The sequence below is a fragment of the Vulpes vulpes genome, chromosome 1, assembly GCF_048418805.1.
Source record: "Vulpes vulpes isolate BD-2025 chromosome 1, VulVul3, whole genome shotgun sequence".
NCBI classification, from domain to species: domain Eukaryota; kingdom Metazoa; phylum Chordata; class Mammalia; order Carnivora; family Canidae; genus Vulpes; species Vulpes vulpes.
The window spans coordinates 84,758,534-84,774,331 of NC_132780.1; the positions used below are offsets into that span (position 1 = coordinate 84,758,534).

At 35.9% G+C, this 15,798-nt stretch overlaps 1 protein-coding gene across 5 annotated transcripts in view; it reads left to right on the top strand.

Annotated features, from left to right (window-relative positions):
- EPM2A (EPM2A glucan phosphatase, laforin) overlaps window positions 1-15,798 on the top strand; it is a 112,014-nt gene that overhangs the window by 32,655 nt on the left and 63,561 nt on the right. For all 5 annotated transcript variants that reach the window (XM_072719008.1, XM_072719027.1, XM_072719036.1 and 2 more), the window contains one exon: window positions 1,632-1,806. In XM_072719008.1, coding sequence (XP_072575109.1) covers window positions 1,632-1,806 — 175 coding nt within the window. The remainder of the gene's footprint in view (window positions 1-1,631; window positions 1,807-15,798) is intronic.

Consider the following 15,798-nt stretch of genomic DNA (forward strand, 5'->3'; position numbering starts at 1 on the left):
GCAGAGGGAGAAGCAGGCTCCATGAAGGGAGCCCAACGCAGGACTTGATCCCGGGTCTCCAGGATCATGTCCTGGGCTGAAGGCAGTACTAAACTGCTGAGCCACCCGGGCTGCCCCTGAATTAAATTTTTACTCTGTAACCAGAGAGATAATTTAAAAACAAAAATTTAGTCATGTTACCTGCCTACTTAAAATATTTCATTTTTTGGTTTTTCCTATGGTAAATACCAAAATCCTTAACATGACCTAGAACAAGGTAGATCATGTAGTTAACTTTTAATAGGTATTTGTGGGAAAATGAATAGATGAACGTTCATAGTTTAGAGTATGTGCTATTAAAATAGTATTGTTACACACATGTATCTCTATGTATCTTTTAAAATTCTTGTTATATTTCTATTTGATATGTTTCTAGAAGTGGGGTTGCTGGTATAGCTGTGTTTTCATCTATGAAATATAAAGGGTAAAGGACTAGTCGGTGTAGTGCCTTGTAGCCATCAAGAGAAAAAGAGTCTGATCCAGGAAGATCAGTGATGATTTATTAAGGGAGCTACCATCTTATATCTCCCACCTGATGAAAGGGAGTTATATCCCAAAGAATTGTCCAATGACTTAAGGATTTTTTGCCTTTGAGATTTTATGCCAAATAACTTTAGGTAAAATATTTTGTAAGACAGAGCAAGGAACAAATAAGTCAGATTTTCATATTTGTAACAAGTGTGACTTATTCCTATCTTTATTTTGCTTACATGTTTTTTGTATTAAAGACTATATTCAGAAATTAGGTAGTTTAAGGAAAGGAATGATTTGAAATGGTGTGGTCACATTAGAAGGGCAAATAGAAATAATTTATGAATTATAATTTCGTAGAAATAAAGGATCTGTTTACTAGTGTAGTAGATACTGGGCAGAATGTGATGTAGGCAAATAGTGTTTTCAGAGGTGTGCTCTTCCTTCTCTGTCTCTTTTGGTTCATTCCGTGGAGGGAGGATGGTGTGTGGTGGTGCTTATAAAGTAGGCATAAAACAGTATGAAGGCATCAAATGCCTGAAAGATGGGGAACTAAAGGTATCAGTTTGCTCCTAGCCCAGCACTTGCCAGGTTTGTGACCTTGAGCAAGGTAGCTAATCTCTGTGATACTTAGTTTCCCAACTGAAAATAGTACTAACCACTGATTTACATGCAGACTAGGTTGGATGTGATCATTTGTTTTATTATTTATTAATGCATTTATTTTAAAAATTCATTTGTTTGAGCTGATACTGAAATAGTTTATTACTAATTCTTTTTATTACTGATTTTAGTTATGAATTTGCATACCAGAAAGATAAAAAGGCTGCAAAATGACTCACAATAGGTGGTTAGGGTACTGAGAGGTATCACTAAACTCTGAGAGTTAATGCTTTTAGAAATATGCATGTATTCAAAGGGAGCACAGAACTCTATGAAATTTGTATGTAACTACAATTTTTTTTCTGTTTTTCTCCTCTAGTCCATTCTTTGTTCATACTGAAATGTGTAGATTAAGCAGCTTTATTTTCTTCTTCCTATTAATTTTGCATTAGTTACTTTGTGGCTATTTAAGCAAAACATTCACTTAATTGCTCTGTTTGTCTTTCTTCTTGTTCCAGGCAATGGACCTCACCACGACCGTTGCTGTACTTATAATGAAAACAACTTGGTAGATGGTGTTTACTGTCTCCCAATAGGACACTGGATTGAGGCCACTGGGCACACCAATGAGATGAAGCACACCACAGACTTCTATTTTAATATTGCAGGCCACCAAGCCATGCATTATTCAAGGTAAAAATAGTGCCATGTTTATAAGCATAGAAGTAGGACAAGAGGTAGTATTAGGACAATGGAAGTGTTGACTGTGTTCAAAACAGCAGTGTCTCCCTTTGGAGGGGTTATAGGCCTGCAGTATTTTAAGGAGATAAATTACAGTGAATCAGTATGTGAGCTTTTCTGGTTCTAGATGTGAAGGATCCTTTGTATAGAATTTGTTTTTATTAATTACATATTCTGGCATCAAGTTATTTTGACCAGATTGCAGTTAGTCAGTCTTTCTATTTACATAGTGATTCCTAGATCAGCATTGATTTTTTATGCTACTGATGAACATGGAAACAAAAGCTGGTGTCTCTTTTAAGCTTTTATTCAGATAAATTTGTGAAAATGTAGGCATAAAACTAGATTAGATATGACCATTTACTCTATTATTTAGTAGTATATATATATTTTTATTTTATTTGTTATGCCAGCAACATGTGCCATAATAAAAATTCAAACAAAAAGGATGCTAACTGCAAAGTAAGGTTCAATACACTCCTCTTCGTTACTGCTCATCAGAAGTAATTATTTCCAATGATTTTTTATGGTTAGTTTTTCTGGAGTTTAATTCCAAGTCTTAAATAATATTCATATACTTTATTTGTTAATGTATCAATTTTAAAAATAGCTATTGTTTCCCATCTATGGCATGAAAGATATTAAGCTCACTTATACTTATTTTCTTTCCCCAGTCCCAATTCCTACCAACTTATTAAAAACATTCTTTGTTATTTAACTTCGTAGAAATTCTATGTTTTGACCCATAAATTTTTGACAGTGCCTCTTGATTTCCTACTGGGTAAGTTCCTGTATTACCCAGGTAAATACCTCTGTATTTTCTTCCACATCTACTTCTACCTATTAACTCCTGTTTTGCATTATTTTCACATTTTCACGGTTTATGGTTAAATCATCAAACTATAAAAGACATAGGCAGAGGGAGAAGCAGGCTCTCTGCGGGGAGCCCAATGTGGGACTTGATCCCAGGACCTGGGATCACGACCTGGGCCAAAGACAGACACTCAGCCACTGAGCCATCCAGGTGCTTGACCTTTCCATTTTTGTTGTTAGTTTTAAATATAACTTGAAATTCTTAGTTGTTCGTATTTATTATTGGAAAGGATAGGTTGGTTATTAAATTTGGTGGTCATGAGTTTCCACTGGCATTACTAGCTTCTATACCTCTAATGGTATTGGCACAAATGTGTGCATGTGGGCAGATCATGGCTCCCTGAGGAGTGTGCATATATATATTAAATATATATAATATATATGTTTTTGTCTATGTATATATGTACATATATGAAATACCTTTTGTTGAGAGTTTTTAAAATCATAAGTGGATGTTAAATTTAGTGATGTTTTTTCTGTATTTTATATATATATATTTACACCTAAGAAAGATAATAGGTTGAAATGATATGTAATATGTATGAAAATGTATAATATCTAAGTAATACATATAATACATAATATACATATGTATTTACAGAGGAGGTATAATGTATATGTATAATATAATACACACAGAAATGTATATGTTTATACCTGGGTATATTTATATTGGGATAAAAATCTCAGACTTAATCAGTTTTTTTTAATTTTATTTTTTTATTTATTTATGATAGTCACACACAGAGAGAGAGAGAGGCAGAGACATAGGCAGAGGGAGAAGCAGGCTCCATGTGGGGAGCCTGACATGGGACTCAATCTCAGGACTCCAGGATCACACCCTGAGTCAAAGGCAGATGCTCATCTGCTGAGCCACCCAGGCATCCCTACATATGATAATATTGACTATAGTCACCATGCTGTACGTTACATCCCTATGACTTATTTATTTTATGACTATAAGTTTGCACCTTTTAACTCTTTTCTCCCATATCACTTTACCTCCTAACCCTTCCCCATCAATATGTTCTCTTCATCTATGAGTTATGTTTTGTTTTGTTTGTTTTGTTTTTTAGATTCCACATGTAAGTGAAATCATACTGTGTCTTTTTCTCTGTCTTACTTATTTCACTCAGCATACTCTCAAGTTATAGCCATGTTGTCGCAAATGAAGATTTGATTCTTTTTTTATAGTTGAGTAGTATTCCATTGTGTGTTATCTGTGTGTATGTATGTATGTGTATGTGAGATAATCATGTCTTTTTCCATTCATCCATCAGTAGACATTGGTTCTTTCCACATCTTGGCTATTGTGGATAATACTGCAATGAACATAGGGATGCATATATGTTTTTGAATTAATGTTTTCATATTTTTAGATAAATAACCAGAAGTGGAATTGCTGGATCATATGGTACTTCTATTTTAGTTATTTCCATACTTTCTTCCACAGTGGCTACGAAGTGAGACTCGATTCCGCGTCTTCAGGATCACACTCCGGGCTGCAGGCGGTGGTAAACCGCTGTGCCATCGGGGCTGTCCCCTTTTTTTCTTTTTTCTTTTTTTTAACTTATGATAGTCAGAGAGAGAGAGAGAGAGAGAGAGAGAGGCAGAGACACAGACAGAGGGAGAAGCAGGCTCCACGCACCAGGAGCCTGATGTGGGATTCGATCCTGGGTGTCCAGGATCGCGCCCTGGGCCAAAGGCAGGCGCCAAACCGCTGCGCCACCCAGGGATCCCTCCCCTTTTTTCCTATGTCCTCACTACACTTGTTATTTCTTGTCTTTTTTTAAAATTTTTTTATTTCTTGTCTTTTTTATAACAACCATTCTAACCTGTTAGCATATCTCATCGTGATTTTTAAAAAAATTATTTATTTATTCATGAGAGACACAGAGAGAAAGAGGCAGAGGGAGAAGCAAGCTCCATGCAGGGAGCCTGACATGGGATTTGATCCTGGGTCTCCAGGATCACACCCTGGGCTGAAGGCCCTGCTAAACCAGTAAGCCACCCAGGCTGCCCATCTCATTGTGATTTCGATTGCATCTGTGTTCATCACATTCTAACAGATGTTAGCATGATATCTCATTGTGATTTTGATTTGCATCTGTGTTCATCAGAGAGATTGGCCCGTAATTCTCTTTTTTTGTAGTGTTCTTGTCTGATTTTGGTACTAGGATAATCCTGGCCTTGGAAAATGCTCTTGGAAGAAATCTTCGTATTCAATATTTTAGAAGAATTTGGGAAGGATAGATATTAAAATTTCTTTGGATGTTTGGTAGAATTCACTGGTGAGGCCTTTGGTCCTGGACTTTGTTTATTGGGGGGTTTTTGATTACTGATTCAATCTCTTTGCTAGTAATCAGTGTATTCAGATTTTCTATTTCTTCATGATTCAGTCTTAAAAGATTCTGTTTCAAGGAATTTACCCACTTTGTCTAGGTTGTCAATTTGTTGTCATATAATTTTTCATAATAGTCCTTTATGATTTTTTATATTTCTTTGGTATCAATTTATAACTTTCCCTCTTTCATTTAGGAAGTTATTTATTTAAGACTTCTCCCTCTTTTTTAAAGTGAGTCTAGCTAAGGGTTTATCAAATTAAATTTTTTTTCAAAGAACCAACTGTTAGTTTATTTTTTCTATTGTCTTTTTAGTTTTTGTTTCATTGATCTCTTTTCTGAGCTTTAGTTCCTTCCTTTTACTAATTCAGGGTTTCAATTTTTTCCTTTTTCTTTTTCTAATTACTTAGGTGTATTGTTTGCTTATTTGGATTTTTCTTATGTCTTGAGGTTAGCCTATATCACTATGAATTTTCCTCTTAGAACTACTTTTGCTATAGATCATAGATATTGGTATATTGTATTGTAATTCTCATTTGCCTTGAGGTATTTTTTTTTATTTTTCCTTTTCTTTCTTTGTTGACTCATTTGTTCAGTTTTCTTTTTGTGATTAATTTCTAGTTTCATATCATTGTGGTCTGAAAAAATGTTTTGTATGATTTCAATCTTTTTAAATTCGTTGAGACTTGTTTTGTGGCTGGATTGTGATCTATCCCAGAGAATGTTCCATGTGCACTTGAGAAGAATGTGTATTTTGCTACTTTTGCATGGAATATTCTGTATATAGTGGAGTATTAAATTCTATTATTATTGTATTGTCTTGCCAGATTTTTCCCTTTATCATTATGTAATGCCCATCTGTGTCTTTTGTTTCATTCTTTGTCTTAAAGTTTATTTTGTCTGCTGTAAATAGAGCTACCTCAGGTTTCTTTTGGTATCTACTTGCATGAAATATCTTTATCCTTTCAGTTTCAGTTTGTGTATGTCTGTATATCTGAGGTGAGTCACTTGTAGGCAGCAAATAGATGAGTCTTGATTTTTAATATATGTATTTTGGTTAGAGAATTTATGTGAAAGTAATTATAGATAGATATTCTTTTGTCAGTTTTCTGTTTTATAGTTTCTTTCTATTCTTTTCTTCTTTTCTTACTCTCTTCTCTTGTGATTTGATGACTTTCTGTAGTGTTATGTTTAGGTTCCCTTGTTATTTTTTGTGTATTTGCTATTGGTTGTTGCTTTGTGGTAACCATGAGTCTTACATCTATCAATCTATCTATATTTGTGCCAGTCTATTTTGAGTTGATAGTGAGTTAAGTTTGAATGCAGTCTAAAACTCTACATATTTATTGCCCCCCATGTTTTATGTTTTTTTTTTAAGATTTTATTTATTTATTCATGAGAAACACAGAGAAAGAGGCAGAGACACAGGCAGAGGGAGAAGGAAAAGCAGGCTCCATGCAGGGAGCCTGACTCAGGACTTGATCCCGGGTCTCCAGGATCACGCCCTGGGCTGAAAACAGTGCTAAACTTCAGGGCCACCGGACTGCACATGTTTTATGTTTTTGATGTCACATTTGACACCTTTTTATTTTGTGTATACCTTAACTAATTTTTCATTACTTTTACTACCTTTGTCTTTTTAACTTCATGCTAGCTTTTTAAGTGATTAGTACACTTCTTTTACTCTATATTTATTTTTAACAGATTTTTACTTTCATATGTTTTCTTATTACTAATTAATGTCCTTTATTTTTAGCTTAAAGAAGTCCATTTAACATTTCTTATAAGGCTTGTTTAGTTTTTGCTTGTCTGTAAAACTTTTAATCTTTTCTTTAATTCTGAGTGAATAATCTTGCTAGGTAGAGAGCATTTTTGGTTAGAAGTTTTTTGCTTTTAGGACTTTAAATATATCATGCCACTTTTCTCTGGCCTGCAAAGTTTTTGCTGAAAAATCTGCTGATAGTCGTGTGTGTGTGTGTGTTTGTGTGTGTGTGTGTGTATGTAGTTTCCCTTGTATGTAATAAGTTATTTTTCTCTTATTACTTTTACAATTCTCTTTTTGTCTTTAACTTTTGATTATAAGTTATTTGATTAAAATTAATTAACATTTTAATTATAACATGTCTTGCTATGCATCTCTTTGAGTTCTTCTTGGAAATTTCTTGACTTCCTAGATATGGATGTTTGTTTCCTTCCCCAGGTTAAGGAAGTTTACAGCCATTATTTCTTTAAATAGGTTTTCTGTCCCTTTACCTCCCTTCCTTCTGGGACCACTGTAAGAAGAATGTTGTTCCTCTTGATGTTGTCCTATAGATACCTTAAGCTGTTTTCACTTAAAAAAATTTTTTTTTCTGCTGTTTAGGAGCATTCCACTATTCTGTTTTCTATGTCAATGATCCTTTCTTCTGCTTCATCTAGTTTGCTATTGAGCCACTCAATAGTGTATTTTTCACTTCATTTATTGTATTCTGTAGCTCTGTGGCTTTTGTTTGGTACTTTCTTCTATTTTCCATCACTTACTTGAAGTTTTCTAGGTTCATCCATTCTTCCAAGATTGGTGAGGATTGTTATGACCTCTTTATCAGGTGATTTACTTGTCTTTATTTCAGTAAGGTTTTTTTTTTTTTTTTCCCCTGGGATTTTATCTTGTTCTTTTGTTTGGAACATGCTCCTTTGTTTCTTCATTTTGCTTGACTCAATTTCATTTTTTAAAAGATATTATTTTTTTTTTATTTTGGAGAAAGAGAGAAAAAGAGAGAGAGAGAGAGCACACATGAGTGGTGGGAGGGACAGAGGAAGAGAGAGAGAGAGAGAGAGAGAGAAAGGGATGGGGGGAAAGAGAGAGAATGAATGAATCTCAAGGAAACTCCGCTCTAAGCATGGAACCCAATGCAGGGCTTGATTCCAGACCCTGAGATCATGACCTGAGCTGAAATCAAGAGTTGGCCACTTAAACTAAGCCACTCAGGTGCCCTGACTCTCTTTTGTTTTTATGTATTAGGTGAAACAGATATCTTTTTTAGTCTTGAAGGAATGGTCACAGAAAGATCAGTCGTGTGTTTAAATCTGCTCTCCGTGCAGTTATCTGTAGGTAGTAACCTGCCAAGAACTCTCTCTCTGATGTTTCATCTCTGTGGGGCTCAGAAATATAAGCCTCCCTAGCCATCAGTGCCAGAATTCAGGAGAAAGTCCTCTGTGTGGTCTGCATGCATGGCTGGCTTTGGCAGGGCTCTGGGGGAGCACTGGGTTGGGGTTATCCATCTGCCAGACCTAACAGGACAGAATTGTAGGGGACCATTGGGCTGGGGCATGCCTACCAAATGGATTTAGTGGAGCAAGGTCACAGGACAGTGTGCAGGCCCAGTGAGTGGTGCTAGTGAGTTAGAGAGAGAGAGAGTGCAAAAATGGTGATTGCCAGTGCCAGCATTGTCAAGTTCAAAAGAGAATGCACAAATGATGCCTGCTAGCATCTCTGTCCCTAGAGAGAGCTCCAATAGCCAACTGCCCCTTTGGCAGGTGCTTTAAGATTAGCTAATGAAACTGCTTCACATATAGTCTAAATGTGTTTCACCCTGATACTTTTTCACTAGGGGCCCCAGGTTAGTGAGTCTGTGCATGACCCCTTTAAGAATCTCATTTTCCAGCAGCCCTTTGAGTCTCCTGGATGTAACTGTTGGTTTCCAAGCTGGATGTTTGGAAGGCTCCTCTCTCTAGTGTAGATCCCAAGGGTTGGTGTAAACTGAAGTAGGGCTTGAACAGTGTGCTTGGTATTTGTGAAATCCCATATGTTTGTGCTGTGCGGAGGTGTAGCTCCTGTAGGACTAGGTCTCTGCCTCTCTTACCCATTTCAATTTGGCTTTTTAATCCTTTGTTGTAGAGGAGCTGATCAGCCAGTTTTCAGGACTTTTTCAAAGAAAGTTGTGTATATAGGTGTAGATTTGATGTGTCTGCAGGGGGAGGTGAGCTCAGGGTCTTCCTACACTGCCATCCTGAACCTGCCTCATGATTTTTTTTAAAGACTATTCATGAGAGACACACAGAGAGAGAGAGACAGAGACACAGGCAGAGAGAGAAGCGGGCACCATGCAGGAGCCTGATGTGGGACTCCATCCCAGGACTCCAGGATCACGCCCTGAGCTGCAGGCAGATGCTCAACTGCTGAGCCACCCAGGTGTCCCTATTTTTTTATTTTTATTTTTTATATTATATTTTATTTTCTTAAAGATTTTATTTATTTATTCATGAGTGACAGAGAGAGAGAGAGAGAGAGAGAGAGAGAGAGAGAGAGAGGCAGAGACACACAGGCAGAGGGAGAAGCAGGCTCATGCAGGGAGCCCGATGTGGGACTCAATCCCGGGTCTCCAGGACAATGCCCCAGGCCAAAGGCAGGCACTAAACCACTGAGCCACCCAGGAATCCCCGTCCCTATTTTTCTAAAATATAGATTTGTGGGTCCCCTGAGTCCTGGGAATCTTTCTTTCTAAATTCTCCATATGATTCTTATGGACATAAAAGTTTAAGAATATGTGTTATTAGTTCAATAATGACAGTAGCTTAGAATTTATTTATTTTTATTTTTTAAAGATTTCATTTATTTATTCATGAGAGACACAGAGAGAGGCAGAAATGTAGGCAGAGGGAGAAGCAGGCTCCCCACAAGGAGGCTGTTGCAGGACTGGATCCCAGGACTCACTCTGGGATCAGGACCTGAGCCAAAGGCCAGTGCTCAACCACTGAGCCACCCAGGTGTCCCAGTAACTTAGAATTTAAAAAAGGATGGTTTTATGTATCTTCAGTCATTTTAGTTCAACTGCCCTTATGAATTAATTCCAGCCACCATTTATCTTCATGTGAAACTGGACAAGATAAAGATGTGAGTTCAGTTTATAAGAGAAGAGTTGTAAAGACATTCATATATTTCATTATTAAGTTCAAAACATCTAATTATTTGCTTACTATATTCATCTATGTATAATGCTAAGGTAATTTGTGAATTTATTATAGCTGTTGAGATAGATACAATATATGTCTGAACATATGTAATAGAGATCCTCAAACTTACCTAGTAATTTTGTAATCTCAAATGATCATCCATTAGTTTGAATATGGGAGTGGAATTATGCCTGTACTTTTTTTTTATGGCTGGGATAAATCTTATTAGACTGTTGAGTTGTCACTATTCTTCATAATGACAAGATTTTCAAGAATACAAATATCTAACAGTTAAATTTTACATAATGTGGCAAATTCATTCACCCAGTGAAAATTGTGTAGGTTATTCTGTGTAGTCCCTATGTTCAGTACTAGACAGTCAAAGATGGAGAGAGCCTATGGTCCCGGCTTTTAGAAACTCATGTTCTTATGAAAATGTAAGCAGGTGCAATACAATGAGAAACTTGTTTTGCTGAAGTTGTATATGTGGTGTAATGAAGGATGGGAGGAGAAGTCTTTAGTTCAAGGAAATCTTTATGAATAAAACTTGAATGAAAGGGTGCTTGGTTGGCTCAGTGGTTGAGCATCTGGTTTGGCTCAGGTCGTGACCCCCAGGGTCCTGGGATTGAGTCCTGAGTTCGGATCCCCTCAGGGAGCCTCCTTCTCCCTCTGACTGTGTCTCTGCCTCTTTCTCTCCATGTCTTTCATGAATAAATAAATAAAATCTTTAAAAAAATGGAAACGTGAAGGAGAACATTTAGGGGAGGGAAGTCAAGTAAGAATAGCACGTGCAAATATATGCAGGTATGAGAATAATGTTCAGCTGACCAAATAATTTTATCCAGTTGGGATAATTTTGAGAGTAAAAAGAGGTACTTTTAATAATTAGCCTGCACATGTTAAAATAGGACTGTTCTGGGCACACCAGAATATAGGGCAACCTGAAGAACATGTCATCCAGAAGAGAACCTTCTGGTACCTCTTAATATTCAGATCCAGAGAGATACACTGATAAAAACTCTGGGACTATGGATATTCTTTTATAGAAATACACACCCATTATGTAATATATCTGTGTTTAGGGAGTGTATGTCGTACATCTTGGTTTTCAATTTTAACAAAGTTATACACATATTCAACAAATTTAGTAGATCTACAGGGTTTATTATGAAAAGAAGTCTTCCTATATCCCTATATCTCCCCCAATTTGGTCTTTGTACAGGCAACCATTTTCACATCCTTAAGCTAATTATTTGCTAATTACCTTCAGGTAAATGATAATGTCATTATATTGCTACTTCTTGGTTTTAGTTTTAGGTATTACCTATTGATCTCACCCTACAAAATGTGAAGATTTAGATCTTTTTTTGGTTCTTTCCCCCTACAAATCTCAGTGACATCCCTTCTATTGTTGTCTTCCCAATATAGTTATACAATAATTTTGATAAAATCAGTACTTTACATGTTTATTTGTATGCCTGTGTAAATGCTATTTAACACATCTAACTCTTCACAAATATATACATTTCCTTTGAAGGATGTAGAGCTTTCATGGTTGCTATTGAGAAGTCAAAGTCATTATGGTTCTTTATCCTTTATGTTTGAATTGTTCCCTCCCCCACCCGAGAAGCCTATAGAATCTTTTCATTTCTAATATTATGAAATTTCATGATGGTACATCTTGATATAGGTCTAATTTATCTATTTTGCTGAGTGCTCATTGAGTAGACTTTTGAATTCTGTACACTCAGATACTTCTTTGAAAGTAAATTTCTTGAGTTATTTTTTTTCTTTGAGTTATTCTTTGAGTTATTTCTTTTCTTTCCTTTCTTTGAAAGGAAATATTTCTATTTCCTTTCTTTCTAGAACTCCTATCATTCAAATATTGGAACCCTGGGCTGAGTCTTTCATATTTTGGATATCTTTGTCTATTTTTTTCTCTTCTAACATATTTCTTTCAATCCATTTTATCTTCTATCACTGCTGTTTAGTTTTTATTTTATTTTTTTTAGGAGCTCTTCATTCAATTATGAGAGACTTGTTTAACTTTCCCCATAGAATAAACTGTCAGTCTTATTCAGGACTAGGGAGAGAAACTTTTCCAGCTGAGGAAAGTGGGAAAATGAATCTGATGGTCCAGCTGCTTCTCATACAACTTATTCCTTTCACCTGCATCCAGAATGCCTGGTAATACCAGTGTCTGAACCTGTTGGGGATTCTGTAATGTAATTCCAGTCTGTTCTTAGCTTTTTTCCACTCTTGGCCTTAAGATTTAGTGTTTTTAGGTCTTCTAAGTTTTTCAGTAATTAACTGTTGGCTTTGTAGTTTCCAGAATTTCGAACTTGTCATTTTTTCTTCCTCTTCTTTCTTGTGGCTTTATGTTTTTAATTTTTCAAAAAATCTCTTTAGATTCTTTTTTTAAAGGGATTTGGTGAAAATGTCATGTTACATATGTGGAACCAACTTGTTGAACATAAAACTTGGTAAACAGTAGCTCAATAAATATTAAATTCATTCATTATTTCTTGGATTTAGATTGTATTCCTTTCTTCTGGTCCAGGTAAGATTCTACCTTGCTAGAATAAGATTTTAAAAATCAGCCACATTCAGGCTATACTTGGTACCAACCTACATCTCCATCTTCAATAGATTTTTTTCAATGGAAAAGAATGAATATTTTCATTAAAGACACAGATAACTAATTTAATGAAGCTTTAGTGGAAAGGGATTGTAATTTCTGTATTTTGAAAAGACTTATTGCCAAATAAACACATTTCAGGAGACATAAATTAGACTTTATGAAAATCACACTTTACATGCTTTTAAAAAAGTTATGGTTCAGAAAATATATTATGAAAGCATGCTTTTACTTTGTAGCTGCTTTGTTTTATAAAGAAAAGATATACCATGATTTTCAAAACTCAAAATTATTTTAAACACTGTAGAACAATAATTTTGCACTTTAAAAAATGCTGTTGTATCTAGCACATTTTCTAAAATGAATGAAATTAATTACTTTGGAGAGAGAGTGAGGAACTTGGGTGCCAGCCCAGCTCTTTCATTTATTGCTGGGTAACCTTAGGACAATCCTGTAACAATTGTGGATTTCAATTTCCTGATTTGCAAAGTGAGCTTGTTGAACTAGATGACTGTTAAAGGCAAATCTATAAATAAACAAGGAATAAAATTAAGTTTAAAAACTAAGGCTTATGCAGCATTTTGCCAATATATTACATTGGCCTAACAATGACTACATTTAATATAAGCTTCTCTGGTTTTAGACCAAATACCTGCAACATACTGCTGCCTCTAGGTGGTACTTTCTCTAATTTCTGTAGCCCAGGATGTACGTTCAGTCCAACTCCAGAAGCTATGTTTAGAGATACACATATTTTATAGCCTGTGTACACTCATTAGCAAGTATGTATATACTTATATAATAATATATTTACATTGCATACATTTATAATAGAATTTTGACAAGAAATCTCTTTTGGAATAAATAAAGAATAGCCACAATATTTTGTACGCAACAGGATCAATCACATTGTCCTACTTCTATAGTTCATAATCAAGACATTATTGGTTAAGGGAAGAACCTAGTTTCACTTGGCATTTACGTCTGATTGAATGATTTGAGATTTTTTTAAAATATTGAGGCCAAGATTGCAATTCTTCATCCTAGTAGGAGAAGAAAACAGCATAATCTTTCTTTCTGTTGAGTTCTTCTGATTAGGCAATGATTTTTATTGAGTATTAACTGAATATGTGAGACGGCTTGAATAATTCCTTTTTTCTATATAAATAAAATTGTTCATATTTTATAAGGTCAAATTAATTGGTGGATATCTTCTTTTTCTAATATTAAAATATATTTTATATGAAACATTTAAATATGTTAAATAAAATAGATATTTTATATGTATATTTATACTGGGATGATTTATTTTTCAATGTCATATCAAAATATTAGTGATAGATAATAGCATTCTATTTTTTTATTTTATTATTTTTAAAAATTTTTTTAAAAAAATTTTATTTATTTATGATAGTCACAGAGAGAGAGAGAGAGAGAGAGAGAGGCAGAGACACAGGCAGAGGGAGAAGCAGGCTCCATGCACTGGGAGCCTGATGTGGGACTCGATCCTGGGTCTCCAGGATCGTGCCCTGGGCCAAAGGCAGGCGCCAAACCGCTGCGCCACCCAGGGATCCCTCTATTTTTTTTTTTTTAAAGATTTTATTTATTTATTCATGAGACACACAGAGAGAGGCAGAGATACAGGCAGAGGGAGAAACAGGCTCCCTGCAAGGAGCCCAATGCAGGGCTGGATCCTGGATCCCAGGATCACGCCCTGAGCCAAAGGCAGATAGTCAACCGCTGAGCCACCCAGGCGTCCCAGATAATAGCATTCTAATGATAGTATGGACAAATACAAACATACTCCTTAATTCTTGTTTAGGAGTCGCTTAAAACCTATCTAGTAATATAACTTCTTGCTGGTGTGCTGTTGTGGAATCCTACAAGTATAACAAAAGTAGCTGGATTCTGGGCAGCCTGGGTGGCTCAGTGGTTTAGTGCTGCCTTCGGCTCAGGTCATGATCCTGGGGTCCCGGGATCGAGTCCCATGTCTGGTTCCCTGCACGGAGACTGCTTCTCCCTCTGCCTGTGTCTCTGCCTCTCTCTCTCTCTGTGTCATTTCATGAGTGAATAAATAAAGTCCTTTTAAAAAAAGTAGCTGGATTCCATGCTGCCTTGAATTTTATCAACAGCATTGTTAAATTATGATTGAAATGTCTTGAGCACTACTGAATGAGAGAAATGCTTGATTGAAGGAAGAAACTGTTGTCGGATCTCAGCTTGTGTCTGAATGGTAGGAATTGTAGTAGGAGGAATATTCTGTTATACTAGTTAAGCAAACTGGATTACTAAGTCATTATGTGGGTAAAATATGAAAAATTTACTTTAAAAATATGAATTTTTACACCAAAGAGCAGAGAAATGAGGATATATAGGGCAGGAGACAGTAATTATTATTTTATTTTATTTTAAGATTTTACTTATTTGAGAGAGTGAGAGAGAGAGAAAGCAGGGGGAGGAGCAGAGGGAGATAGACAAGCAGACTCCGTGCTGAGTGTAGACATGATGCTGGCTTGATCTCACAACCCTGAGATCATGACTGGAGCTGAAATCAAGACTCAATGCCTAACTGACTGAGCCACCTAGGTGCTCCAGGGGACAGTAATTTATTAGATGAGTGCTACTGTAGAATGTTTCAATGTTAAAGAGCATCTCATAGGTGTTTGAGAAAAAGTAGTGATTACGAAAAAGGAGAGCTGTAGGCACAAAATCTTTGTGTAAGCAGGAGTGAATTGAATCCAGAACAAACAGTTCATGCATGGTCATGGGGGGAAGGCAGAGTGTTTGGGCATGGGTGCAGGTAGGTCAGTGTAATAGTGAAAACATGTGGAAGTTCAATTTTTCATTGCTTCTATTTTCTTAGTGAAATAGGAAGCAAGGTCATCAGATGACAGTGATAAGAGAGAGGAATTTTGGCTTTGGATGAGATATAGACACTAGGTAACTAATGGAATGTAAATGTACTGACTCATGAATTTTAATTTTTACAAGACTTTCCCAATTCCAGTATTCTTGTGGCCATGACAACCAAAGAAGGGTTATTCTCTCATAATAAGTGAATACAGAAGACAGAATATTTTTGACAAACTGAGATAACCTTTTTTTATGGTTTCTGTGTGCCTCTAGCCAGATCAGAAAGGAATCTATTTTCTGTGTGCC